Source organism: Petromyzon marinus, chromosome 52, assembly GCF_048934315.1.
Source record: "Petromyzon marinus isolate PM22_M1 ecotype Great Lakes invasive population chromosome 52, UKy_Petmar_22M1.pri1.0, whole genome shotgun sequence".
In the NCBI taxonomy this organism is placed as follows: domain Eukaryota; kingdom Metazoa; phylum Chordata; class Hyperoartia; order Petromyzontiformes; family Petromyzontidae; genus Petromyzon; species Petromyzon marinus.
The window spans coordinates 8,681,438-8,709,048 of NC_133718.1; the positions used below are offsets into that span (position 1 = coordinate 8,681,438).

At 51.1% G+C, this 27,611-nt stretch overlaps 1 protein-coding gene across 4 annotated transcripts; it reads right to left on the reverse strand.

Annotated features, from left to right (window-relative positions):
* Positions 1 to 896: 896 nt before the first annotated feature.
* LOC116953514 (telomerase protein component 1-like) lies at positions 897 to 27,611 on the reverse strand. 4 transcript variants are annotated; one of them, XM_076075201.1, is made up of 17 exons: positions 26,915 to 27,611; positions 24,365 to 24,520; positions 22,839 to 23,023; positions 22,372 to 22,532; positions 18,341 to 18,522; positions 17,575 to 17,687; positions 15,902 to 16,020; positions 14,604 to 14,725; positions 13,885 to 13,993; positions 12,223 to 12,350; positions 9,986 to 10,207; positions 9,083 to 9,295; positions 6,722 to 6,922; positions 5,770 to 6,003; positions 4,501 to 4,596; positions 3,305 to 3,393; positions 897 to 2,185 (listed from the first exon to the last, which is right to left on the reverse strand). In XM_076075201.1, exons 1-17 carry the CDS (start codon positions 27,056 to 27,058, stop codon positions 2,059 to 2,061), a joined length of 2,601 nt encoding a protein of 866 aa, XP_075931316.1. In that variant the 5' UTR covers positions 27,059 to 27,611; the 3' UTR covers positions 897 to 2,058. The 4 variants fall into 4 exon arrangements, with proteins under 4 accessions (XP_075931316.1, XP_075931315.1, XP_075931317.1 ...); XM_076075200.1 differs by having other exon boundaries at positions 14,604 to 14,728; positions 26,915 to 27,608; XM_076075202.1 differs by having other exon boundaries at positions 14,604 to 14,728; positions 22,839 to 23,046; positions 26,915 to 27,054.

Here is a 27,611-nt window from a genome sequence, read left to right on the forward strand (position 1 = left end):
CCCCCCTGCCCTGGGGGGGGGGGGTAGGCGGACCACTGGGGGGGGGGGTGGGGGGTAGGCGGACCCCTGGGGGGGGGGGGGTGGGGGGTAGGCGGACCCCTGGGGGGGGGGGGTGGGGGGTAGGCGGACCCCTGGGGGGGGGGGGTGGGGGGTAGGCGGACCCCTGGGGGGGGGGTGGGGGGTAGGCGGACCCCTGCGGGGGGGGGGTGGGGGGTAGGCGGACCCCTGGGGGGGGGGGGTGGGGGGTAGGCGGACCCCTGAGGGGGGGGGGTGGGGGGTAGGCGGACCCCTGGGGGGGGGGGGTGGGGGGTAGGCGGACCCCTGGGGGGGGGGGGGTGGGGGGTAGGCGGACCCCTGGGGGGGGGTGGGGGGTAGGCGGACCCCTGGGGGGGGGGTGGGGGGTAGGCGGACCCCTGGGGGGGGGTGGGGGGTAGGCGGACCCCTGGGGGGGGGGTGGGGGGTAGGCGGACCCCTGCGGGGGGGGGGTGGGGGGTAGGCGGACCCCTGGGGGGGGGGGTGGGGGGTAGGCGGACCCCTGGGGGGGGGGGTGCGGGGTAGGCGGACCCCTGGGGGGGGGGGTGGGGGGTAGGCGGACCTCTGGGGGGGGGGGTGGGGGGTAGGCGGACCTCTGGGGGGGGGGGTGGGGGGTAGGCGGACCCCTGGGGGGGGGGTGGGGGGTAGGCGGACCCCCGGGGGTACGTGGACCCCCGGGGGTACGTGGACCCCCGGGGGTACGTGGACCCCCGGGGGTACGTGGACCCCCGGGGGTACGTGGACCCCCGGGGGTACGTGGACCCCCGGGGGTACGTGGACCCCCGGGGGTACGTGGCACTGTCCCAGGGGCGGGGTACGCCAGTTGATTTAGAAATGTGGGAAATTATACCATACGTGGAAGCCACTGGTCAACAGTCGTGTTGTATGAATCTGTCAATATAAAATGACGATACATTTTGAATCCATATGGTAACCTAGAACGACATAAGAGACCTTCCTAAACTCACTGATCGTAAACAATGTTGGTGGTTTCCGAGAGTCACCAGCGAGCAAGAACAAATTACCTCACGCTTGCAGTGCACCCGTTGAGGATACCTCACAAAGTGGACAAATGGTCAAAACATCGACGTTCATTATTCACATGAACAGTTGTTTCTTGACTTAAAGCTTTTGTGACTGCAGGAATTCACACTCTTTGGGCCTTTCGGTAAAGTCACGTAGATAGAAAAATAATCAAATAATAAAAACCCTTTATAACTGAGAGCTGCAGGAGCTCTCTCGCGATATTTCTTCCTGCCTCAGCAGTCCGCCTGCTGTATTGTTTCACCTGAAGACGATTGCTTGTGTTGCGATCGAAACGTCGTGATTTTTGTTTTTCTTCTATCACGTGACTTTATTTTTTACCTACGTGACTTTACCGAATAGAACCAAGGAGTATGGATCCTTGCAGTCACGAAAGCTTCAAATGTAGAATTTACCGGAAGACCCAAAGAGTATGAAGAGTTATTTCTCAGAAACGTGTTGGGGTCAGCCAAAGGGGTTGAAACAAAATTTCAAAAGTGGGGATTTTATTCGTCGCCAAACGACGGTTGAGAAACCATTGCACAAGGGATGTTTGTGTTTTAGTTCTTCCACACTGGCCAAACGTCTTGCAAGCGGTGAGCGTAAACCCCCACGCCGCTTTGCCTCGCCACACTCGACCTGCCGAACACACGTTGGGACTCGAATTGTGGTTGTTACACATTTATGCTGCTGGGTGGACGAGAGGTGTGGATGTGGGGGCGGGGAAAGGGTTTAAAGGGTAACCTGTTCATTGCTTCAACTGCCTCGCCGAGAGATCGGACAGCGACCTCCGGATTGCACGTCAGGCTGATGAACAAATAGACGGCACCATGGATAACAGAGGAACTGGGAGATATAAAAATAAGTGAGATGGGAAACCAGACAGACCAGACCGGAAAAACATACTGGTAGATGGGATACCAGACAGGGCACAAGACGCGACTGCTGGGCGAGCGTGCAGAACCCCGCGGTTGATGAGGGGGAGCAAGGCGTTCGCGGGCGTCACGTGCCGACGAGGTGCACGCACGCCTCGCGGAAGCCACACATGTGGCACAGCCGCACCGCCGCCTGACTCCCCGTTCCCGTCAGGGCCCGGCCGCACAGGAAGCAGTCCTCGCGATTCGGCAGTCTGTGCACAGGGTACAGGCGTTTGGCCAGGTGAGAATTCGAGGATCGAATAAACCACCATCACGCGAACTCCGGGCATCCGAGGAGAGGCGGCGGCTTTTGGCTGCTCGCCGTCGAACGAAGACGGCGGTCACCGCGTCGCGCGGCGCGTTCAGATGCGCCGCTGCGGCCGTCTGGAACGCTCTTCCTTTCGATATTAGGAAGCCACTATGCACTTTTAAATCATCTAGATTTAAAACGAATTTCTTGAACTGATTTTTGTGTCCAGTTTGTTGTCCTTCCCCCGCACCTCCAATTAGCATGGTTGGCTATGTACGGTGCGAAAGCAGTTTAACCCACGTACATATAGAGACATACAAATATCCATCTTTTCGTCTTAACAAGCTGTAGGGGAAGTGGTGCTGTTAGCGAGCACCTAATGAAGGCCAGAACGGCACACGAGGGGTAAGGTGGCCAGCACCACGCCCGGATGCCACCTTTGCATATCTGTCCCGCACCTCCGATTAGTACTCTTGGCAAGGCATCCCAGATCCTAGGAGTGGCACTCGAGAAGGCCTGGCAACCTAGCGTCAGGTGCAAGAATCGTGGCTGGGAGAGTAGGCCCTGCCCTGAGGTCGCATGAGGGACAAACCAGGCCCGCGAGTATGTCGATGCAAGACCATGCACGGCTTTATATTAGAGGTGGTATTTCACCGCTGGAGCCCAGAGCCATGTGGGACGAGCACCTCCCACTAATCCCACACCTCTCGTGCCTCGTTAGTCCATCGGTCAATGGGCTTTCCAGATATGTTGGTTAAAAAGATAAAGGTGCAACCCTGCAATTACTCGCTACTGCTGGCAAAATGACTTCCACTAGAAGCTCTAGAGAACCCCTCAAGCGAGAGGTTTTGGAGCCCAACTACTCGACAGCGGCCAAGACTCTTCGAAGAGTTGCGAGTGCCCACACTTTACCCCACCACACGTGACCTGTCGATGGACTAGCTGTGGTGCACCCATTTCTACTGCTGGGTGGGGCGGAGGCCGGAGGATTTAATAAGAAACTTGGCCCCGTTATTTAAACCTGGCGCACCGGGAGGCTGAGAGTGTGTGTGTGTGTGTGTTCGAGGACAGAAGTGCTCACCGCTGGTGAATGTGACACAGGTAGGCCGCCTTGGAGGCGGTGTGCGCAGCGGTCCCACAGATTGCACAGCTGTCCTTATTTAAGAACATCTGCAAAGAGACGGTGCGCATCAACTGGTGCTAGCCAATGGAACAATTGCAAGTAAACTTGCATCACTGTAAGCAACCGATTCAACTCTCTTCTTTCAACGCACGTATTGGGATTTCTTTTCAATCCCAAAGCCTTTTTAGTTTGCCGTCCTTCCCCCGCACCGTCAATTACCACGGTTGGCTACGTGCGGTGCGAAAGAAGTTAAACGCACGTACGGTACATACAGCTCAGAATTGGACTGGTGACTACGCTCCACGTGGCCTGTAGTCGAGCACTTTGGAAGCAGGGGTTTGTGGATCACAAGAAATGTCGTGAAACCTCCTACCCGCCGATGTCGCGATCTCCTGGCTCAACAGGGTATGATGGCAGTATAACAAGCGGGTTCACTGCCATTTCCACCTGCATGGGGATCGAGTGCTACCACCCTGGCATGCGTGGGCTTTCTTCAGGTACCCTGGCTTCCACTCAAATGTATAAACACTCGTGGTTAATGGAGTGCTGAGACGTGCCAATTACAGGTCCACAGAGCTTGGGAAATAGTCGACGGCGATTCTGGCTGCCTTCCCGCTTGTCTGGGGTTACCTGCGCCCCCCTGTGCAAAATCTGTGCGCAAGTTTCAATTTGCATTAATGTTGCTAGAAATATCTATACAAGTATTTAAAGTGTAAATAATCTATTTGAGTCAATGGATTGTAACATTTTTAAGTGTCATGAACGACCATCCTACTTTGTATAAACCATAATGTACTCAGACCTACGCACTGCTGACAGTGAGTGAACAGGCGTGCGTGCGTGCGTGTGTGCGTGTATTGGGAAGGGCCGGTGGAGTGGTTAGCGCTCTGCTCTGCTACAAAGCTGGCTACGCGAGTTCCATTCCCGCTCACGGCCAACATCAGCGACGATTGCCTAAACCATTCTTGGGCCTCTCCTAGGTCGACCCAGCCTCAAAAGAGCACCTGGTGTAAATATCACCACCATGGAGATAAAGACAGCCGAGTGTAGTGCTGGCCACCCACCCCTTCGTGTGCCGTGTCGGCCTACATCGGTGCTCCGGTATGTTTTTGTGCGTGCGCGCGTTTTGTAAGTGTGTGTGTGCAGCGCCGCACCTGTCCAAAGGCTCGCACGCTGAAGGCGCAGGTCTGGCACATGATGGCAGCCTTCCGTGAGAATCCGTTGCAGACGGTCATCTTGCAGCGCAGATCCTGCTCGACGACACGGACGACAGTGAGCAGAACGCGCCCGTCGCGCCCCCGCACGGGCGCACGCGCGGAGTGAGCGCCGAGTGAGAATTTATGCTTGGCCAATCCGATTATTGAGTAAGTGATTTTCATGTTATCAAACATGTACTCACTTTTCTTCTGAGTGTGAATTATGTCATTAAACTGGTAAGTTCTCTAATCCGTGTGTTCCTCTTTCTGTCTCTCAATGTTATTGCAAGTTCGCGTCTCTCCACGCTGCTTTGCGCAATTATCACTTTCTTCATTGTTTCTTGTTAATGACCACATTTTATGAACTGTATTTATCAGCAACATGAAATGTGGATAATAACGCTGCAGAAGGTAAATATGCAGCCCTGTGATAGCTTGCTCTGACACTACTGCTGGCAAAATTAAATCCACTCGAGCACGCTCTGGAGAGTTGCTCTCCTAGGGGGTACTTGGTCTACTCTTTCACATTGGCCAGACGTCTTGAAAGAGGTGGAAGTGCTCACACTTTACCCCACCACACGTCGATCGGCAGGGATTGAACCACCAGAACAGCATCACGTATTGTAGTCATGACATGTGTGGACCACTTGTTATTAATTTGGTTTTTGTTTTTTTACATTTTTTTGTTCGTAAATATTGGCGTGGAGAAGCCTCGCCGAGTCTTCAAGAGACTGTTCCAGACGGCCACACTTGGGACGTATGCCACGTCTGGAGGAGGTTTTAAGTGTGTGCGCGAGGGAAGAGGAGGACCTGATGAGACCCAGTCATACAAAAGCAGAACATTCTAACTGTACATATAGGGTCTGAAACATACTTGTTGAACCGGGTAAAAGTGCAGCCTTGCAATTTCTTTCTACCGTAAAATAGAACAATCTGAACGGCTATACAGGAAAATTCAAGGCGTGTTGTTCGTAAAAAAATGGAAGGAACCAGAAAGAAAGGAAGACCTAACAGAGAATGGCTTGATAACAACATAAGAAGAGATTGGTGCCAGACAGACGTGGCACTACTTGAGCATATTGGCATGAGACAAAGGAAAGTGGAAACAAATGACAAAATATGCAGTGGACACTTCCGGGCTATCTTGCCCATGGATCGTGAAGACGATGATGATACAAGCACAGATGGTGGGATGGCGGCGGGGTGGTTGGGCACGATTGGTCGGACCTTCAGGAACTGCTGACGAGCGATGAAGTTGACGCGCACTCCGCGGGGGTCCCTTCGCAGGAACGCAACGAGCCGCGCGTCCAGCCCGGCCTCCCGCAGCAGCCGCGGCAGCACGGTCGCCACGGCGGCCCAGCGGCCCTCGTCGCCGCGGCAACAGCCCTCAAAGTGGTCAGCCAGGGCGATCAGGCAGCCGTGGCGGCCGCCCTCGTGCGAGAGCAGGCAGGACTGCACCGCCTGCGACAGACACGGTGTCACACGAGCGCCGCCTCGGGGTCAAACGCAAGGAGCGTTTGACCCCGAGGCAGCAAGGGTTCCGAACCTGCGGGCTACGGGCATGGACACCGTGCAGGAGAGGTTTAGAACGCGCGGAAATGTCGGCGGCACGCTGCCGAAGAGAAAACATGAGCTTCTGCATTCTCCAGGTCGTAAGGTGCTCCGGAAAGGAAAAAGCGCACCCTGAAGTTGAGTTTTAAAATACAGCGGGGGAAAAAGTGCTTCTTTTAATGCGGAGGAGGCAGTAGCTGGGGTAGGGTATGGAGACCGGTGGTTTAGATTGGGGGACCGCCATACGGTGGCGAGATGTTAACTACCTTGCTTGGTATACAGGAGGTCGTGGGTTCGATCCCGGCCCTGACGCCTGTACATTTGGAGCTTGCGTGTTTCTATTTTCGTGGTGGCGTGGATTTTTCTCCGGGTCCTCCGGTTTTTCCCTCCACATATATAATTGTACGTGCGTGCAGACTATTTTATGGCTGCTATAAATGTCCACATGATAAGCCACTGGCGTTGAGGTATCACTTGTGATAGCCAGGTCGCTTCTGAAAAAGAGCTACATAACTCAGTGGGCCGTAACTGGTGAAATAAAATTTAAAAAATAGTTTTGAAAAAAAATGTGTTTCAAGAGGTTGAGAATCCGTGCCGTTGGACTAAGCGAGGGAGTTGCTGTCGTCACCTTCCCCACAGCGTTGTGGCAGAATCCGACCGTCTCCAGACCCCCGTCGTCGAGGCTCCCCCTCAGCAGACCCCGCGCCCCACGTCTCGTCTGGGCCCACTGCATCATGGGAAGGCTGCCTCCCTCCGTACAGCCACCCAGGATGCACCGCAGGTCCACCTCTGCTAGGGCGTGAGGGGCACACTCGAGCAAGCACAGCATCTACGCACGGGCAAAAGGAAAGTTGAATCGTGATTAACGTGAAACTTGAGCTGGGACGTGTTGATTAAGTCAATTGATTAATGGGCTCACAATTGCCATTGACTACGTTTATTGTTGTCAATTACTCCGGCCCTTTTAAAAATGGTGGTCGCCCTGATAATGCTGTCTCCTGAAGGTGATAACAACTAAAACTAAACTTTATTATTTACCAGGCAAGGCCCACTGAGCTATGTAGCTCTTTTTCAGAAGCGACCTGGCCACATGATAAAGAAGTGGCTTACCATGTGCACATCAATAGCAGTCAAATACTCTAAACGCGTATTGATTCAAAATGTAGAGGGAAAAACCGGAGGTCCCGGAGATAAATCCAAATATACAGCAGCAGGCGGCAGGGTCGGGATCTAACCCACGACTTCCTGCATACAAGGCGAAGTCGTTAACATCTTGCCACTGTGGCGCCCCCAAGAAGCCCAGCCCGGCGTTACGTGGCTGGAACAATTCCTTGGTAGGTGTTTTGTGTGCGGGAGGCGAGCGGTGTTATCCGAAGTAAAACCCCACGCGTGTGAGGGGGATAACACTCAAAATCCACACGGGCAAAGGTCGTGGACCTAGTTTCTGTACTGCCATCTCCTGGCCATCTCGCAATTGAGCAGCCTGGGGGTGTCGGTGCACACGATCCACCAACCCCGCCTACGCAGCACCGCCCACAGCCAGCTTACATTCTTAGCTCATGATTAAAATTAATATTCGGTTTTTCTCTACTTTGGATTGCAAAGATCATAGTACAATTTCATTGAGTGTCTTTTTTACTATTATGATTAATAGTTTGACATCACGCTGACTTTATTGATATACGTGACTTGATTTGAAAATGATCAGGTCTGTGGAGGGAGCTTCAGAATCCCACCGGTTATGGCGAATGCATCACTTTCCACTGCCAGCCGTGTGAGACTTCTCGCAGATCCAAGCCTTGGTCATGGACTTTGGAAGGGAGCTTCTACCAAGGCACATCAGAACTGTGCCCTTGGTTAAACGAAATTATTTTTGTATTCATATCTGCCTCGGCAGTGATGCGTATGCACAAATAAATAAAAATCTAACGCAAGAAATTCATAAATAACACTTCCCAAAAGAATATACATACACACAATGGCCCTTCTCCATGGCAGGGTGTTATTGATGGAAGGGTTGAGTTAACGTTAGTTTAACACGTAGCCTTTCGCGACCAATGTTATCAATAATGTGGTTTTTTTGGCCATCCATTCTGCCTATCGCCAGATGAAGCTGATTGTAATCAACAGCGGAACGTTGTATTCGAATTGTAAATGTTGTGGGTTTACTCTCCAACTCACTGGGTGTGCTAAAGTAGTCACTATTTGGCACCTTTTGTTTCGGTGACAAACCTTTCTAATTGGCCGTGTTGTCGGGTGGTGACGGCTTTAAGGGCACAACATTTATATTTATCCCATCTAACCCAACAAAAAAAACCCTTTATTATAAGTTGACGTCGTTTGTGCCCAAGGTGGACCGGTTTCAAGTGCAGATGGCCACGTTTCGAGCAGGATTGTGCATCGGTGCTCGAAGCGATGGCACGCAAACAGCCGCGTGTCACGCTTTGCCGAACTGGCAGAGCGAGCCGCGGTGCTTACGCGAGTTACCGCTGTCACTGCACTGTGCCCCCCCCCCCACCCGTATCTGAAGCCCACCTTTTTTTTTTAAACGCGATCCAAATAGAATTGTTCAATTGCAATAATTTTTATCAAAATATATAATTATATAAAATACAAAATAAACCACAGCCGTGACGTGGGATTGCGCCTTAAAACAGTCTTATTAGGTCCACGTATTCTTAAAACCTCGTTTCACATCATACATGGGGGCCCGAGGGATGCACTGTGTATTTCTTTCATCTAAAATGACGAGGGAGCTGTGTAGGTTGGAACTTGATGAGGTTTTTTTTTTATTTGGATAGCGATCAGCGCAATACAAAACTGACCAGTACGAAACTAACCTCCGATTAGCACGGTTGGCTACGTATGGTGCAAAAGAAGTTCAACACACATACAAGGGCATCACAGTAAATTTCCCTCAGCGGGTTCTTGGCCCCATAAATGTTTAATGGATTTGAAGACTCCGCCGCGGAATGGATTCCTTCCCGACCTTGCCGAGCAGCCCGCTGAGGTCCTCCACCGTGACCCGCCCCAGGATTTGGGCGAGGAGGGTGGGCAGGTCGGCGGGGAGCGATGCCACGTGGTGCGAGAGTCCCTCGAAGGAGCCGAACACTCGCAGCTCCTCGCACGCCAGGGCCAGCCACAGCGGCAGACGAGCTCCAGGGTTGGCCGTGAGAGAGCTCATCTGGGCCAGGTCCAGCCTCTGCGTGCCAAGAGGTGGGGGGGGTGGTTGTGTGTGCGCGCACTGTTATGTTGAACTTCGTTGGCACCACCGTACGTAGCCAACCGCGCTAATCGGAGGCGCGGGGGAGACAACAAACTAAACACAAAAATCACTTATAAAGAAATTTGTTTTCAATCAAGATGATTTAAAAGTGCATAATACTTACCGTATCCTCTGGAGTACCACGCACCTTTCTCCCAACCCCCCCCCCCTCTTTATTTTAAAGGGAAAGTTGAGGGTGCGTCTTAGAATCCGGTAGCCGTGTGTGTGTGAGAGGCCAGATTTATAATGGAGTACAAGTTTGGTGTGCGTATTACTTTCCAGAGCGTCTTAAAATCCACAGAATGCAGTAGCGTCAAAGCCTAGCATTAGCTCAACGCTATCCTCTGTTAAATTGCATTTTCAGTTTTAGCTCTTTGCCGTGGTGCTAAAGTGGTAATTGCAGGCTTGCACCTTCGCCTTTTACAACCCTTTGCAGCTTTTGGATGGAGCTTTTATTGACCATACTTCACCACACTGGTCAGTGCAGGTTGGTGAGGGGTGCTGTGGCGAGGGGCCGGGGGTGGGGACAGAACAGTTCATATAATGCGAAGACAGCAACTTGGTACCAAGTCCGTCGAGTACACGTGGTAAAGGATCCTGAGCAGTGAAAGGGCATTCGATCCACACCTTGTTGAACCTCTGCAGAAAGGCGGTCGCGACATCCCGGGCCGCGTCCTCCGCCAGGGGGCCCAGCTCCACGAGCGGGCCGCTCCACGAAGGGGCTCCCCGCTGCCAGCCGTGCCCCACGGCGGAGCTCAGCACCCAGGTAGATCTCCCGTGGGGCCCTCCGGTTTCCGCAGCCCGGAGGAGGGCACTGACGAGGTGGCTGGCCGACGCGTGACTTGAGAACTGATAGGAAGCAACAAATGATCAAATAAAGTACAGTTGTCCCTCGGTGAACAGTGATATAGGTTCATTGTTTTTCGATTAATGTTTCGTCTCCCATAGGACCCCCCCATGGTTTCGACGAACGTTAAAATGTTGACTAATTTTGGCCAATCCGAGCGCTCCTAAGCGGACTGAGCCATGCCCTCAGCCAATCAGGGATGCCCATTTATGAGCGTTGAGAGCTCGACTGGCTTTGCTTACATGACGTCTGTTCTGGCAGTGGAAACAGCTCTCTCTTGCAGACTCAGTGATTTTTTTTATTATCATTTTTAAACTCACAAGTGAATTCTATTAACAGTTATTTCAGTTCACGGTACTTTTCGTGGAACGGATTAAAAATGTTAACCGAGGGACTACTGTATACCGTACTCTTAAGACTGCAAGGCACAACTTTTTTTCCCCCATGAATGTTAAAGCCAAAGTATGCGCTGCCCCTTATCAACCAATGGATACAGCAACAGTGTTACAAAAGGCGTGTTTCAATTGAGTTGTTCAAAATCATCTTCCGGAAGATGGTACCGCCCGTAGCCAAACTGTTACACAACCGCCCAGGGGACAGAAGGCACTGCCATCTGTTCAGAATAACATTCCAGAAGTTACCTCTCCCCATATTAAAGCAGCACATTCATAAAAAAATATATCTGTAAGATGGTTCCCCCATAGCACCGCATTCTACCCCCCTTGTTCCCTGCAACTGTAACACTCTTCGTAAATTTATGAGAAAAATTGCTAGCGGGCTGTTAACTTAGCTATTTCAATGCTAAATTCTATGCTAATTCCTTTGTCAAGGGGTGCCTCTGCGGATGTGTATGCTTTAACTTTAACATAGCCATTTCTGTGACCAGTCACAAGCTAATCACTCAGCCATTTCAATGCTAAATTCTATGCTAATTCCTTTGTCAAGGCGCTTTGTTTCCTCTCACACAGCTTAAAGGTCGCGATCTGAGCGTGGCTTTTTCACTCCAGGGCTGTCCTCCAGACAGTCTCGTCCCTTCACCTGATGAAGGCCGCTTGTGTTGTGGCCGAAACGTCGTGAGAATATTATTGTTATTTTATTTTATCAATTTATTATTTTATTTTCATTCTACGTGACTTTACCGAAATAACCAAAGAAGAAAAAAACAAGAGTAGTTATACGTGCATCACTTCATTTCTAGACAGCGAAGGCACAATTGTGACCATTGGATCGGTCCTCCCATCACGCCCTGCACGTTCACGTGACACCCCGACACACTGCGTCGTACACTGTGTGGACACCCCTGCACACTGCCGCCACGGTTAGACCACCGTCATAAAAAAAAGTTAAAACCACGGCTGTGTTTTATTTTATTTATATATATCTATATATAATGCCGCTTTCATCCCTGTCAGGAACTGACGTAGAATAATAGGCCCCCGTGCTGCCTTGTGCCTCAAGGACTTTGCTTGGACAAAGCCTGTCTGATCAACACTGGGGACAACGGGCAGCAGTGGTCGCTGTTCAAATGAAGAGCACAATGTGAAAACTCCACATGTCTATGTTGGGGATGAGTGCACCCACAGTGCAGTTACTGTTGACTTACGTTTAAAAATATATATTTAAATTCTTCCTTTTTAAAAGTATATATGTTGTTTCCCTCTTAACTGCGATTCTTAAATATGTCATTGTTAGTATTAATGTTACGTCAGAAACACTGAAGTCGGTGCTCTCCAGTTGCCTGGGTGCAAAGTGGGCCAAGTTTAGCCTAATCTTGGCCAGCTGACTCGTAAACCTAAGAAAGAAATAAACCTCCCGCAAAGTGTATCTCAATTTTATCGTCCCCGGAAAGAAGACGGGCTGAGTCGACCCCCCCCCCCCCCCCCCAAACTCGCATGAGAATCCAAAACCTTCTGACAGTGCACCAGCTTTGCCCCCCTTTTACGGAAGCACCCCGACAGAGTCTCTCCATTCGGTTACACGAACGAAGCCCCTGCACAAAAGCGACCGTTAGTATCACCTGGTCCAGGGCATCTACGAAGATGACTAACGGCAGCTCCCCTTCGCCAGCAGCCTCCAGGATCTCCTGCAGCGGCTGGGAGCATGCCTCTTCGTCCGTGCAGTTTTCCAGGGTCTCCAACAACGTCTCTGTGGTTACAGGGACATAAAAGAGATTGTCCTTGGACTGGGCCACCTTGGCAACAGGGCAACTGCCCAGTTCAGCTGGTCCTGAAAGTTGAGCTGTCTCGTGAAGCCGCTCGACCGACATCAAAATAAGCCTCTGGCTGAATGAAGTTACTCATTATGGTTCACATTTGTTGACCCATAGAAGCCTGACCGAGTCTCGGTATTCTTCTCAGGAGGGTCCTGCCAGTTTCACACTGGGGGTGGGCAAACGTCGCTGTGTGTTACTTCCCAATCAAGTGACTTGCGGATAAATGTTGTTTTTCCTTCAACTTTGAAACATGACGGCGGCACACGCACACACACAACCTTCTCCTTTTCGGATGACATCGCGGCGGGGATCTTTTAACGGCCACTGTGAAGCGGGCGGCGTGTATTCCACGGTTATACACCCGCAGTATTAACCAGGGCAACCGTGGGGTTCGAACCGCAAAAACCGTCCGCAGGCAGCGACAGACGCGGCACCGCTCGGCCGCGTCACCGCATGCCACAGCTCGTTGTACTTCTTATCTTCCCCTCTACCAGATGCTACACAACAGACACCAACCTCCAAGGTCCACTCTCAAAGTATCCGACTGTCTTCGAAGTGCACGGTTGGCTACGTAAGGTGTAAAAGAAGTTCAACATACTGTACATACATCTCGAGAGTAAATTATGAATGGTAATTTACAGCCAATTGTCAAACAACTACTGGAAGAAGGCCTGCCCGCGCCATGTCAGTTGTTTTGACTATACTTCACCACGCTGATTGAGAGTAGATTGGAAAATCAGGGGAGCCCAAGATTGGCCCAGATGTATGTATGTTGAACTTCTTTTGTTCCGTACGTAGCCAATTGTGCTAATCGGAGGTGCGGGGAAGGACAACAACATTAGTAGTCCCTGAGAATCGAACTCAAGTTGCCAGAGCACAGTTAATTATTCACATTACTATCAAATATTACGTGCTAGTATTAAATTATTTCAGCTGCACAATTTAGCAAAGGGGTGGGAGAGCACGGGAAGTGGAGTAGGGTGAGATGAGAGGGGAGTGGTAGGAGAGTGCGTGGAAGGGAGTACAGCGAAATGAGAGGAGGGAGCTTGGAGAGAGCGAGGAGGGGAGTAGAGCGAGATGATAGTGGAAGAGTGTGTGTGTAGATATTTTTATGGGGCACAGGTGTTGCAGCTGCCAGTTATCTCAGTCACTCAACCCATGGCACCGGGGTCAGTCCCGTGACCTCCTGCCAGCGGGCGTTCGGCACTTCACGTGGCCTTAAAGTGCACATAGCCTGGCACAAGCGCCGTGGTGACGTCACCGCCACTTCGTGGCAAACGGCAGTTATTGTTGTTGGAGGAGGAGAGAGAGATGATAGAGAAGAGGTAGGCAGGTGCAAGTCCAAATGAAACGTCCGTGATCCACCAGCCCTATCTGCAAAGTAATGGATACAGTATATAAAAGGACAGAAAATGCAGCGCGATTGGTTGAATATTGTTGTGTGTAGTAACCTGGGCGCTGGCGTACCTTTCGAAGGGGGGTTCACGTGGCAACAGAGACGCTTAAGTAAGTTGATCAGTTCTGTGGAGCTTGGACAGCAGCCAATGAAGTGGTAGAACACCGAGAGGCGTGGCATCTTTGGGGAACAAAACGCACAGCACAAGACAGCCGTAGAACGATGGCGCGCGCACGCAGCCCGATCACTGTTACACGATTACGCATTTTGTCAACCCGCAGCTTCACAAGGTCTTCTCCAACAGCGCAGCCACAGCAGCCTACAACAGCTGCTGCCTGCGTGGGGGAGCCGATCAGCAACACGCCGAGGTTGGCGAGCCGGTGGACAGCGTGACGCACGCACGACTGGGGTTTATACTCTACGCTCTTCAGAGCAGGGACCTACTGCTCTCCCAGCCTGGGCTCTTGCGCTCGACGCTGGAGGGTCGGGCCTTCTCAAGTGTTGCCCTAAGGATCTGCAACGCCTTGCCGGCGGTGACCCGGCACGCTCAGAGCCTCCGTGTGTGTTCAGGAGGGAGTCTATGACTCACTATTTTCTTATGGCTTTTATTTCAACATTATTATTTCAGTGTCCTTGCATTTGATTTCAGTCTACAATGTTTTGATACCCCCTTGAGTGGAGGTGATATTACATTAAATATAAATACGGTTTACGCTTTACGTGACCCTGCGCTTCCCAGGAATGTCGATGCTCACGGCTTTTTGGGGAGTAGCTGGGTTGGCGCGAATACCTTTAATGTCGCTGCCACGCATCTCGCCATGAGCGATGACTTCCCCATGCCTGGCTCGGCCTGAACGAGTAGCGGGACACCAGGCACCGGCGGTAATTCCTCGTCGGAGTCCGGTGCTTCGGCTTCTGAAAGGGAGACGAAACCCGTGTGCAGATTGCCGCAATAATTGAAAGTTATTAAAACGCTTTAATTTACCGGGTAAGGCCACCACTGAGCTCTTGTAGCTGTTTTTCAGAAGCGACCTGGCTATCACAAATGATCACTCAACGAGGTAGCTTACCACGTGGAAATGTATAGCAGCCAAACACTATAAACTCACGTTGATTCTAAATGTAGACGTAAAAAGCGGAGAAACTCGGAGAAAAATCCACATGACCACGGGGAGAACATGCAAATTCCAAATATTTAGGCGTCAGGGTCGGGATCGAACCCATGACCTCTTGCATACCAGGCTAGGTAGTTAACATCTCGCGACGGTGCCTACCTTTGCCAAATAACACATCTGGCAAGGCAGGCAGGTGCACGGCCCAATTGTCAATCCACTGCTGGATGAGGATCTTCCCATATCAGCGCAGGTTGGTGCACGGCGGACGCAGGATCGAACCAGATATTACCAAGGACAGCTGGGAAATCCAAATTAGGTTGCCGAGTTTTGTCGTGTGACGTGCTAATGCCTGCACCGCGACAATCCTTACCAAGTCATACGCTGTCGTCAGGGGCGGAAAGTCGGTAATTGGGATAACCGGATATCCGGCTGCTGCAAATTGCTGCAGGCTGCCACCTTGTGCTGCCCTGCAGGCTACTTGAGCGGCAGCCTTTCAAACTTATGGAACTTATTAGCCACATCAGCGGCTCCGACCTATTAATAAACTCCGCGTTCAAATCCAATAAAATGTGTTTTATACATTTGTGGCGCCCGTTGGAAAACATAAACACTGGATATCTCAGAATATCCAAGTCAGCCCCCCCAAAGTCAAAATCCTAGCTCCGCCCCTGGCTGTCGTGGTAAAATAATCGCATTGTTGTAATTGAAGCCCACTCCAAGTAAACTTTGCCCGTGCATTTTTCCTGAGGGCTGTTCATAGTTGGCCGCGGTGCAAACAACACTAGGCAGATATCACGCTGGGCCATTCGATAGGCCAACTTGCTGCTCTGTTGGAGCCCCACGTCTGCGTCTTCCGCTGGCTGTATTCAACGCTCAAGCCTCATCCGCTGTCTTACTGCAGGGAAACCCGGCGGCTGCTCCAATTTCCGCTTCGTTTTGCTCGCCAGTGTTCTTGAAGTTTCACGCGCCTCACCTTGACTCGGAGGCCTGCAGATGTGGGACAGCATCTTCCGCATTTCTCGATCTCGACCTAAAACGAGCTCCCTTCGCGTTTCCAGGAAATCGCGGTGCTGCTCGTGTTCCGCTCGCTCCCTGCGGGTACAACAAAATAAAAATAAGCACCAGCGACAAGAAGCCCAAAAAAAATGTCCGGTGTTGACAGCACGTCGCTGGCACGTCAAAACCCTCATTACAGCTTAACGCCTTGTCACAACTGGAGAATGGGAAAGTCAAACTCGGTCGTTGTCTGATGCACCGGGTTTGTTATTGTAGTGCTTTTGTGGGGCTCCTGCATGGTGGAACAACCTAAATGGGTTCCCCTGGCGATGACACGTGATGTCAGGAACACAAGCAGGACGTGATGGCCCATTTCCCATCGCCGACAGCCCTGTAACATCCGCAGGGAGTTGGCAGTGTCCACCGTCTGCTGTAAATTGCGATGCAAGCCGATTCTGTTTTTAATCACCGTGAATTATCTTTCCCAACCCCTTTTGATGGTATTCGCGACCGTATGATGTCTATTCACTGCCTGTCATTCACCGACGAGTTATAACCAATTCTGATTCATCCCATCTCTGTTTCAAAGGGAACCTGTCAAACTGTAGTTACCAAGAAACGGTTGCTTGTTTATTTGCAGCTTACTTGCATTTTCCATTTGGATTTGAGTTTGACACCACAATGGCCTCCTGCTCTTGTGCGTTTCACAGCACACAGTATATCTCGTCGGTTTAGCACGTAGTAGGCTTTCGCGACCAATATTATCCATCATGGAGGGTTTTTTGGGATAGATCGTGTATATTTTAGATCCCATTAATAAACGAGATCTATCTTGTGCCATCTTCACACCTGAGATTTGAAGCCCGTGATCTTACTCAATCTTCAGCGTTTCTCTCACGGAGAGTCCCGTTCAACTGCTCACTTTGCCCCACCAACTGATTATTTTCCTTCCTCATCCCCTCCTTCCCTTCCGGGTTTCCCTCACAGAATCACCCGTGTGATGATCTGTGGCTGTGATCCTCTGAGGGGATGTGTCCCACCACATGCCATCTTCCTTCTCACAGGGCACTTTGGGAGTTCACCACAGTAACTACTGCATGGCTTTCAGGAATCAAACTTGCTGAGCATGTGCAAAGTTGGCCTAGTGATAAGCGTACCACCTGTTGGGATGTCCAAGGGACGCCACGGTGGCTAGGAGATGTTAACGACCTCGTCTGGTATACAGGTGGTCGTGGGTTCGATCTAGACCCTGACGTCTGCTGTATATTTGGAGTTTGCGTGTCTCTCTCCCTGTGGTTGCCATTAATTATTTCTCCAGGCTCGGGTTTTCACGCCACATTTAGCAACATCCGTTTAGAATATTTGGCTGCTATAAATTTCCACGAGATAAGCCACTTTGTTGAGCTATCATTTGTGGCCAGGTCGCTTCTGAAAAAGAGCTACACAGTAAAGTGGGCCTTACCTGGTCAAATAAAAACATTGTTTCTTTAGTTTAGTTGAAATTGCCTGATGTCTGTGAACCAAATGTACCACGATCCACATTTACGACGATCCACAGTCGTTGATAGTGTTTAAAGGAAAACACGGTTTCAAATGGGGGAGGGGGGGGCACATTGGAAATACGTTTCTGTTGCCTCGAAGAGGCCTCACCAGGAGAGGCCCTCCGTGCCAGGCGTGCGGTCGGGGAATTGACGCTGAATGGCCTCCTGGAAGAAGCTGAGGACACCCACACTGAATTCCTCCAGGCCTGACACAAGAATCCGCTTGCACGAGAGAATGCACAGACGAGCACAAGGACATTTGCAGTGGCCAGGCAGGTGCTAACAGTTGCTCAACCTCTGTGGCCCTCGATATGTACGAGATGTTTTCAGCCACTGAATGAGTGTTTGTATGTGTGGGTGGAAACCGGAGCACACTGAAGAAACCCATATGGGTAGACACAGATGGAGAATAGTCTATGCGCTGTACGGCCATCACCTGACAGCCCAGGGTATGGCTCCTCCTCAATGCCCATAGGAAGGGACTTTCACAACGTTTGAATCTCGAGTGTCATCATTAATGTTTTTTGTTTACATAAAAAAGTCATGCCGTACGCACAACTTAATTAGCGCAGTGATAGTGCTCAGGTTGGGGTTATTTTTTCTTTCCTAAATATTTCTTACATTTCGATTTAAAGCTTTCGTGACTGCAAGGATTCATCTTCTTTGGTTCTTTCGGTAAAGTCACGTAGAATGAGAATACAATTATTTTTATTATTTTATTCTCATTTTACGTGACTTTACCGAAAGAACCAAAGAAGATTTCTAACATTTTTACGAATATTTATCGCAGGCAGCCTTCCGGCTTACCCCGCATTCCGGCTTACAGTGAGCCCGGCGTGCGACGCTATCGCTCGCAACAGGCGAGCCTCCCTCACCTTGCCGGAGTCGGTGCCGGAGTCGGTGCCGGAGTCGTCGCCGGCGTAGCGGCAGTCGTACTCCCGCGCCTGCCCCGACGGCGCGAAACACTCGAGCACGGCGGCGCGCACGCCGGCGACGTGCGCAGCACGCCGGGCCTCCGTCTCCGCGAAGTCGGCCCGCGCCCACTCCGGCAGGCTGCCTGCACGCGCCGAGCGCAGCGCGCAACAAAAACCAGAGCCGCGTGGAAGCGAAGGAGCCAACCGTGGGCATGGACTCCACCAGAACCGTCAGGAAAATGCGTCCGTGATGTATTGTTGTTTATACTGTATGCCGCAATACAGCTCAGTTTGTACACTGCATATTAGAAGCCTCCCGTATTGTGAAAGCATGAGTTCATATATGCATGTATGCATGTATGTTGAAGTTCTTTCACCCCGTACGTAGCCAGCCATGCTATGCGCGGGAAGGACAACAAACTAAACACAAAAAGCAGTTCTAAAGAAATTAGTTTTCAAGGTGTTCATTCCTGGTTGGGGGTTGACTCAACTCATCATTCCTAAGGGGATGATAAAATAGGTACCACTTTACTCTTTGGTTCTATTCGGTAAAGTCACGTAGGTAAAAAATAAAACAACAAAAATCACGACGTTTCGGCCACAACACAAGTGGCCTTCATCAGGTGAAGGGATCAGGCTGTCTCGAAGACGGCGCTGGAGTGAAACACAGCCACGCTCAGACCGCGACCTTTAAGCTGTGTGCGAGGAAACAAGGTGCCTTGACAAAGGAATTAGCATAAAAATTAGCATTTGATTAGCCGACTTAGCATGATGAACGGTGTAGAGGTGGTGTACATGCGGGTGAACATGCCGGTTGGCGCGGGGGGGAGGGGGAGTTTACCTATTGATGGTGTGAAAAGGGATTTTTTAAGAGCTGCGAAAGTTTGGGGTACCACTACCTGAACCATTGAAAATTAGTTTAATGTTTGGTTCGATTTAGAACATCTTTCCAATGGTTGCTTAATTTGAAACCATCTTCTCGGTTGAAATTGTGTCTGTGTTTGTAGATCTGAATTGCCTCGTGAACAAATCTCTGATAAAAACCCGTGGGTTTGCAAAGAACCTTGGTATCGGAGAAAATTATATCGTGATCACCCACAGCGTTGTAACAGTGATCAGCTACGGCAGAAGAATTCGTTCTGCCGTGTTTCAAATCTGATTTGTGCTCGCGAATTCGGTCAGAGACATGTCGCTTTGTCTCCCCGATATAGCAATCACCGCAGGTACAACTAAATTTGTAAACCCCGGGGTACTGTAAGTCAGGAATGACATCCTTCACGGATGGGATCAGATCACGAATTTTGTGTACTGTATTGAACCGGACCTGGATCTTGTGTTTGTTTAGAATTTTGGAAATCTTTTTAGTAACGCCTGCTATATATGGTAGTGTGATGGTTTTGACCAGAGTATCAAGTGGTTGTTTCTGTATGGAGGGAGAAACAGCTTGGCGGATGGTACGGTCAGAGTATCCATTCCTTTTGAGGGCCAGGTGTACATGTTTTAATTCACTGGTCAGGTGGTGTTGGTCCGAAATGTAATGAGCCCTATGGTATAAAGTTTTGATGAGAGAATTATTTTGGGCTGGGTGGTGGTGGGAATCAGGTTTCAAGTAGGAATCTGTGTGGGTGGGTTTCCTGTAGACAGAATGCCCCAATGAGCCATCAGTCAACAGTGGTTATCCTACAGATACGCTCTCCTGGCCATAATAATGTGGAGGCGAGGACCACACAGAGATGTTGTGAACTCCTTTCCCACGGACGTCGAGGTGCCATACCCTGGCTCGCCAGGAGAGGTCAGTAAGGAGAAAGGTGTGCTGCCCCCTCGTGTTTTCACCGGGTGCTGCGAGTTTCCTCCCACGTGTACAAACATTCATTAATTGGCTGAAAAACATCTTTTAAAAAAACTCAATGTAGCAGTAGCAGGACCCTCCTGTGCAAAATTCGTACGACTCAGTGTGGCTCTCCGGGATAAATAATCTTTTTTTTTAATGCAAACTCCTAATGCTCATGTTAGCATGAAATCGCTTTGACTCACCAGCCAACAAAGATGAAAACCATCTCTTGGCTGAGAAGCAGGAAGCAGGCCCGTGCCTGTAGGCACATACAGTGAGGGAAAAAAGTATTTGATCCCCTGCTGATATTGTATGTTTGCCCACTGACAAAGAAATTATCAGTCTATAATTTTAATGGTAGGTTTATTTGAACAGTGAGAGAGAATAACAACAAAATCCAGAAAAACGCATGTCAAAAATGTTATAAATTGATTTGCATTTTAATGAGGGAAATAAGTATTTGACCCCTCTGCAAAACATGATTTAGTACTTGGTGGCAAAACCCTTGTTGGCAATCACAGAGGTCAGACGTTTCTTGTAGTTGGCCACCAGTTTTGCACACATCTCAGGAGGGATTTTGTCCCACTCCTCTTTGCAGATCTTCTCCAAGTCATTAAGGTTTCGAGGCTGACGTTTGGCAACTCGAACCTTCAGCTCCCTCCACAGATTTTCTATGGGATTAAGGTCTGGAGACTGGCTAGGCCACTCCAGGACCTTAATGTGCTTCTACTTGAGCCACTCCTTTTTTGCCTTGGCCATGTGTTTTGGGTCATTGTCATGCTGGAATACCCATCCACGACCCATTTTCAATGCCCTGGCTGAGGGAAGGAGGTTCTCACCCAAGATTTGATGGTACATGGCCCCGTCCATCGTCCCTTTGATGCGGTGAAGTTGTCCTGTCCCCTTAGCAGAAAAACACCCCCAAAGCATAATGTTTCCACCTCCATGTTTGACGGTGGGGATGGTGTTCTTGGGGTCATAGGCAGCATTCCTCCTCATCCAAACACGGCGAGTTGAGTTGATGCCAAAGAGCTCCATTTTGGTCTCATCTGACCACAACACTTTCACCCAGCTGTCCTCTGAATCATTCAGATGTTCAATGGCAAACTTCAGACGGACATGTATATGTGCTTTCTTGAGCAGGGGGACCTTGCAGGCGCTGCAGAATTCCAGTCCTTCACGGCATAGTGTGTTACCAATTGTTTTATTTGTGACTATGATCCCAGCTGCCTTGAGATCATTGACAAGATCCTCCCGTGTAGTTCTGGGCTGATTCCTCACCGTTCTCATGATCATTGCAACTCCACGAGGTGAGATCTTGCATGGAGCCCCAGGCCGAGGGAGATTGACAGTTATTTTGTGTTTCTTCCATTTGCGAATAATCGCACCAACTGTTGTCACCTTCTCACCAAGCTGCTTGGCAATGGTCTTGTAGCCCATTCCAGCCGAGTGTAGGTCTACAATCTTGTCCCTGACATCCTTGGAGAGCCCTTTGGTCTTGGCCATGGTGGAGAGTTTGGAATCTGATTGATTAATTGCTTCTGTGGACAGGTGTCTTTTATACAGGTAATAAGCTGAGATTAGGAACACTCCCTTTAAGAGTGTGCTACTAATCTCAACTCGTTACCTGTATAAAAGACACCTGGGAGCCAGAAATCTTTCTGATTGAGAGGGGGTCAAATACTTCTTTCCCTCACTAAAATGCAAATAAATTGATAACATTTTTGACATACGTTTTTCTGGATTTTTTTTGTTGTTATTCTGTCTCTCACTGTTCAAATAAACCTACCATTAAAATTCTACACTGATCATTTCTTTGTCAGTGGGCAAACGGACAAAATCAGCAGGGGATCAAATACTTTTTCCCTCACTGTATGAGGCTTTGGCACAAGCCACTGCAACACAATGAACGCCGATGCTTGAACGACGGTGCATCTCTGCTCCAAACACTCGAGTGGCGTCTCTCAATGTTGTGCAGTTCCGGAGATCGGTACGATTGCGATCGCACGCGACAGTCAATTTGAAAGGCGTGCAGCCGGGTTTCTCTGCGTCTCTCTCTCTATCCTGACATTGAAATTATACGAAAAAAACAAAACAGAATTTACGCGTGCAGGTCACGACCTTGTATACAGTCCCTGCAATCGCGTGAGCCCCCCCTTACCCGTGAGGTTGCTGCGGCGTACGTAGAAGACGGCGTTCGGGTTGCGGCTCCGGTAGGCGCCGTGCGCTATCTCCATGGCTGTGACGGAGAAGCCTGGCACCCAGGCGTACCGGGAGGCCATCTCCTCCGGCACCTCCTCCGGCGAGGGGATCCACCCGCACCTGGGCGCAAACGCCGTCGAGCAATCAACGCCGTCGGCCAGGCGAGAGTTCACTAACGTGGCCGAGCGGCGGCTTGAAGAGGTTTTCGCGGCTCGAGCCTGCCGGCCACCCTGGTTAATAACGCGCAGCTCCGCAATTTCTTGCTCGTGCCACCGCACGGTTTTACTACGTACGGTGCGAGCGAAGTCCGACGACGCACGTACGAAGGGCCTCCGCCAGAGGGAGGCCCTCAAGAGGTTTTGTTACGCCTCGGGGGGTGGCAAAAACGAGCGCGTGCCGCGGCGCCTCTCTCTCCGCGCGCCCCACCGATGCCCGACGAGCCCCAGGAAGAATGGGCGGCCCCGCGTGTCGCCGTGGCAGCGGTCGAGCTCCCCGAGGCACGTCTGGAGCACGCTCGCCGAGCTGGAGCCGGCGGGGACGCCCCAGCGCAGGTCGCACTCGCAGAGGCGCAAGCGGCGACTCTCGCACCACTCGCGCAGGCACGGGAACACCTGCGAGGGGGAGGGTCGCGTCGCTGTCGGTGGTGCATTAATAGCATGCGGGAGGTTACCGATTCCCTCCTTCCCCCTGTATAGGGACTCCTTCCACTTACGAAAATTCGACTTACAAACTTTCAGAGATACGAGCAAAACATGTCCACGTATGTCCAGTTGCCTGTTCGGAACGAGAGTCGTGGGTTCAACCGCCCTGCAATAGATGGCGGCGGTGGCATCTACATCTGCAGAGCATGAAGAACCAGTGACATCTGCAGGAGATTACACAACTTTCAAAGCCATTGCCCGTGTTTAGTGTACACGCCGTACAACGTGTTTGTAATCGACAGGAGTAAAGTTGGACTTACGAACACATCGACTTACGAACACAGACCTCTGGAAGACAACTCGTTCGCAAGTAGAGAAGTCCCTGTGTAAGCTGTCACTTCTCTGCTAGAGCACAGTTGGCTACGTACGGTGCGAAAGAAGTTCAACACGCACAGCACAGAGGTCCCCACCTGGGTGGGACAGCGAGCCCAGTACGCGCCACTTCACCAAGCCCTTGCCACGGCACCGATCTCGGGCTTTGGCTTGAGCTGTATATTTGGAGTTTGTGAGTCGCTCTCCCCCGCGATCGTGTGGATTTTTCTCCGGGTCCTCTGGTTTTTCCCTCCACATTTAGAAACGTGCTTTTAGATTATTTGGCTGCAAAACATTTCCACATGATAGGACACTCTGTTGCACTATAATTTGTGGCCAGGTCACTTCTAAAAAAGAGCTGTAGAGCTCAGGTAAAATTTAAATAAAATTAGATTAGTTTATCAGGCCCCTCTGTCAGTGTTTCTTCACCGTTCGCTCTTGACAGCAACAACAGCAATGGATATGAACACCAACCCATCGATTAGCACGGTTGGCTACGTACGGTGCGAAAGAAGTGCAACATACACACATTCAGTTCGACAAGTAGGCTTTCTTGACCAATATTATTCATAATAAAGGTATTTTGACAATTCTGGCAAAATCCCCCGATGATGCTAGATGCAATTACCTGGCGAAAGGTCAAGGTACTCAAATTGTAATTGTTGTCGATTGATTCTCCAACACACCGGTGGGCTGAGGTAGTTACTAATTGGCGCGTTTTGTTTACGTGATAAACATTACCGGTTGGCTGTGTCGGGTGGTGGCAGATTTTTTAACGATGCATTTATACTTACGCGATGTAACCCAAAAAACCTTCATAATGATACACACATTCATCGGCTATTTGGGACGGGGGAGTCGCCTCGACCCTTGGGGGGGTGGGAGGGGGGTGGTCTCCCTTCCAACCCATCTCGGGGAACCAGACCCACACCGCGTCACCTGCTTCACGAGGGCCTCCCGCTCGGCGTGAAAGTCGGCAAAGGTGGACGACACGAAGACTCGCACGATCCTCCATCCTCCCACCTCCTGGACGCCATCGCTCCCCTGCACGTGCCGAGCGGCCTGGCTCTCTCGCTGCCACAGGGCCCTGTAATTCTGTCACACGGCAAAGCCGTCGCCTTTCAGCTGCAATTCATTGCTCGACTGCCCTGAAAATAAACGTTTACTCGGCGGTTAATTTCGCCGCGTCATATGTTTTGCTGCAAAGACATTGAATGCAGCACCGTAAACTAAACGTCTGAAAAACAACAAGAGCAATAAAATATCAAGAAACTGCGCAGTAACAGCAGTTACATTAAATATTTATCAGTGGGAAAAAATCTGGCATGGCATCTTCAGATCGGCTTGCATATTGAATTTCTTCCGCGCCGTACGTTGCCAACCGTCCTAATCGGAGGTGCGGTAGGAGGAGGTGTGGTTTGGATACAGCTTCTAACGCAACGGTGGGCGATGGCATTTAAAACGAAAAGTGCGACGTGGGATCGGAGAATTTTCCAGGCGACTCTGCACGCCCGCGTTGGCCTGTTAAATGAGCACCCAAAAGGAAGAGTCACGGGTCTGGAACGGCTCTCCGCTCTGTCGTCATTGTTTTACGTGAAGCTCTTCACTGTGTCTTGATGTCCATCTGCAGACGAGTCTCTTGCGATTGTCTGCGCCAATTATATCAATGCGAGCAAAACCACAATGCTTCGTGTATAGGACGTCAACACCCACACTTTACAACGAACACCTCCTAAACGTATTTGCTGTACTGCCCCCTAGAGCAGTGGTTCTGCTTCACCTGGGGTGCCAAATGCCCTGTCTGGAGGTGCGAGACGTGTCCATATATATTTTTTTTAATCAGGCAAATAATCGAAAACACAAATAAAGAACGGGCACGTAAGCTCCAACTCACTCTGTGTCATCAATCCCAACGTCTTTATTAACGCCGCAACATTTGTGTAACGATTGCGAACCAAAGGGGTTTGCAAGGCTGCAGTAAATGTGAAGAAGAAGCCGAGAGGCAAATTCTCGCCTTCGTATCGCGAGTGCCTCCATCTCAGCGCTAAAACAAAAACACATCTCGCGAACAGAGGCGCAGTCCCCTCCTCGCCGTGGAGGGCGTCTCGAGATGACCTCAAGACGCCGCGCCTCCCCATTAGCACGGCCGGCTACGTGCTGTGCGAAAAAAGTTCAACAATCGCGGAGGCCATGCGGGGGGGGGCAGGGGGGGGGCAGGGGGGATGCCTTGCCCCCCCCAAACCCCACGGCGGACAAAGCTACGAGTCGGGGCCACTCCCTTGACAACCAGCACGAGATATGGTTTCAACAACAGCGGAAAAGAACGACGCTTATTTAAAACGGAGCGCGCCCTACGGCGTTCCATGTTCGAGACGTTGAGGAGCGTAACGACGGTGCGATGAGGGCAAGAGGAGGAGGCGATGATGGAGGATGATCGCCTTCAAAGTGCGACCGCGCCACACGAAATCAAACATTTGGGGCCCCAACGGGCCGACTTTTCCGCACCCCCCCCCCCCACCTGCGCTGATGCTAAATGACGTCACGCGATTTTTTACCCCACCCCCCTCGTCACACGGCGTCACAAAAAGTCAGACCCCCCCGCCTCAAATATGACGTCACAAAGCTCTGACCCCCCTCCCCCTCCCAAAAAAATATATAACATGCTTCAAATCGCTTTAAACTATTGTTATTGTAGTGCGTATTTAATGTGGCGCTGCACTCTGATGTTGTAGGAGAAAACATTTATTAAAGTCTATTTAATTAAGTAGAACGTGTTGTCTATATTTATTTAAAGTTGCGCATTTTGATGTGACGTCACATTTCTCACCCCCCCCCCCCATCGTCACACATCGTCACAAATGTCTGACCCCCCCTAGGTGCGTGACGTCATTTATGGACGGCCCCTAAGCCACTGAGTTGAACATACAAACTCCATACAGCACATGCATGGCCATGCAGAACGCAAATCCTCTCTCTCTCTCCCTGCGCGGTGTCACCACAAACACCGCGCGCGCCTCCAGCACGAGTGTGGCGGCTGCCCTCGCAATATCGATCACCTCGTAATAACAATCAATCACCTCGAAATATCGATCACCTCGTAATCACGATCACCTCGTAATAGCAATCAATCACCTCGTTATCACAATCACCTCGTAATCAATCACCTCGTAATAACAATCAATCACCTCGTAATAACAATCAATCACCTCGTAATAACAATCAATCACCTCGTAATATCGATCACCTCGTAATCACGATCACCTCGTAATACTATCGATCACCTCGTAATGACAATCTCCTCGTTATCACAATCACCTCGTTATCACAATCACCTCGTAATGACAATCACCTCGTAATGACAATCACCTCGTAATCACAATCACCTCGTTATCACAATCACCTCGTTATCACAATCAATCACCTCGTAATCACAATCACCTCGTTATCACAATCACCTCGTTATCACAACCACCTCGTTATCACAATCACCTCTTCCAGCCGCTCTTGGCTGCTGCTGCCGCCCTGGCCACGTCTGGGGGACGCCGCCGCAGTCGCCCCCGCCGCAGTTGCCGGCTGCGACTTTCGCCACGACGCCCCGCCGCCGCTACCGCTGCTGCTGCTGCCGCTGCCCATGGTGCCACACGCAGCAGGCACAAGACAACAACGCCGCCGCCGCCGGGGCGGGTGTCTCGCCACGCGCGCTCAACAACAACAACCACCAAGACGCTCGCGCCGCTTTGCCATAGCAGCCACGGAAGGCGGATGGTGGTGGGGGGGACTCGTTGGGTGTGGAGGAGTCGCCACCACCACCGCCGCCGCCTCCACCACCCCCGGTGGGCGTTAGAGGGGGCGGCGGGGGTGGGGGGACGCGGCGCCGTGGATGAATGGAAGCTGGGAGTGGAGGTGCTGGTGGTGGGGAGTGGTGGTGTTGTGGGGAGTGGTGTGGGTAGTGGTGCTGGTGGTGTGGAGGAGTGGAGGTGCTGGGGAGTGGTGGTGTTGTGGGGAGTGGTGGTGGTGTTGTGGAGAGTAGTGGTGTTGTGGGGGAGTGGAGTGGTGGTGTTGTGGTGGTGTCGCGTTTAGCGCCGCTGCGCTACGAGCCCGGCGATCCGAGTTCGATTCCCGCTCACAGCCAACACCGATTATCTGAACCGGTTCTGGGCCTCCCCTAGGTCGACTCGGCTTCATG

What these genes read in the sequence shown, in the direction of transcription:
- LOC116953514 (XM_076075200.1), bottom strand. Translation starts at nt 27,058, where the DNA reads ATGGGCAGCGGCAGCAGCAGCAGCGGTAGCGGCGGCGGGGCGTCGTGG. An exon ending in CCGGCACCGACTCCGGCAAG is followed by an intron (nt 17,688 to 18,340) that starts GTGAGGGAGGCT and finishes CTCTCGTGCAAG; the next exon opens with CGGATTCTTGTGTCAGGCCT. An exon ending in GCGTGGCAGCGACATTAAAG is followed by an intron (nt 13,994 to 14,603) that starts GTATTCGCGCCA and finishes TGTTCCCCAAAG; the next exon opens with ATGCCACGCCTCTCGGTGTT.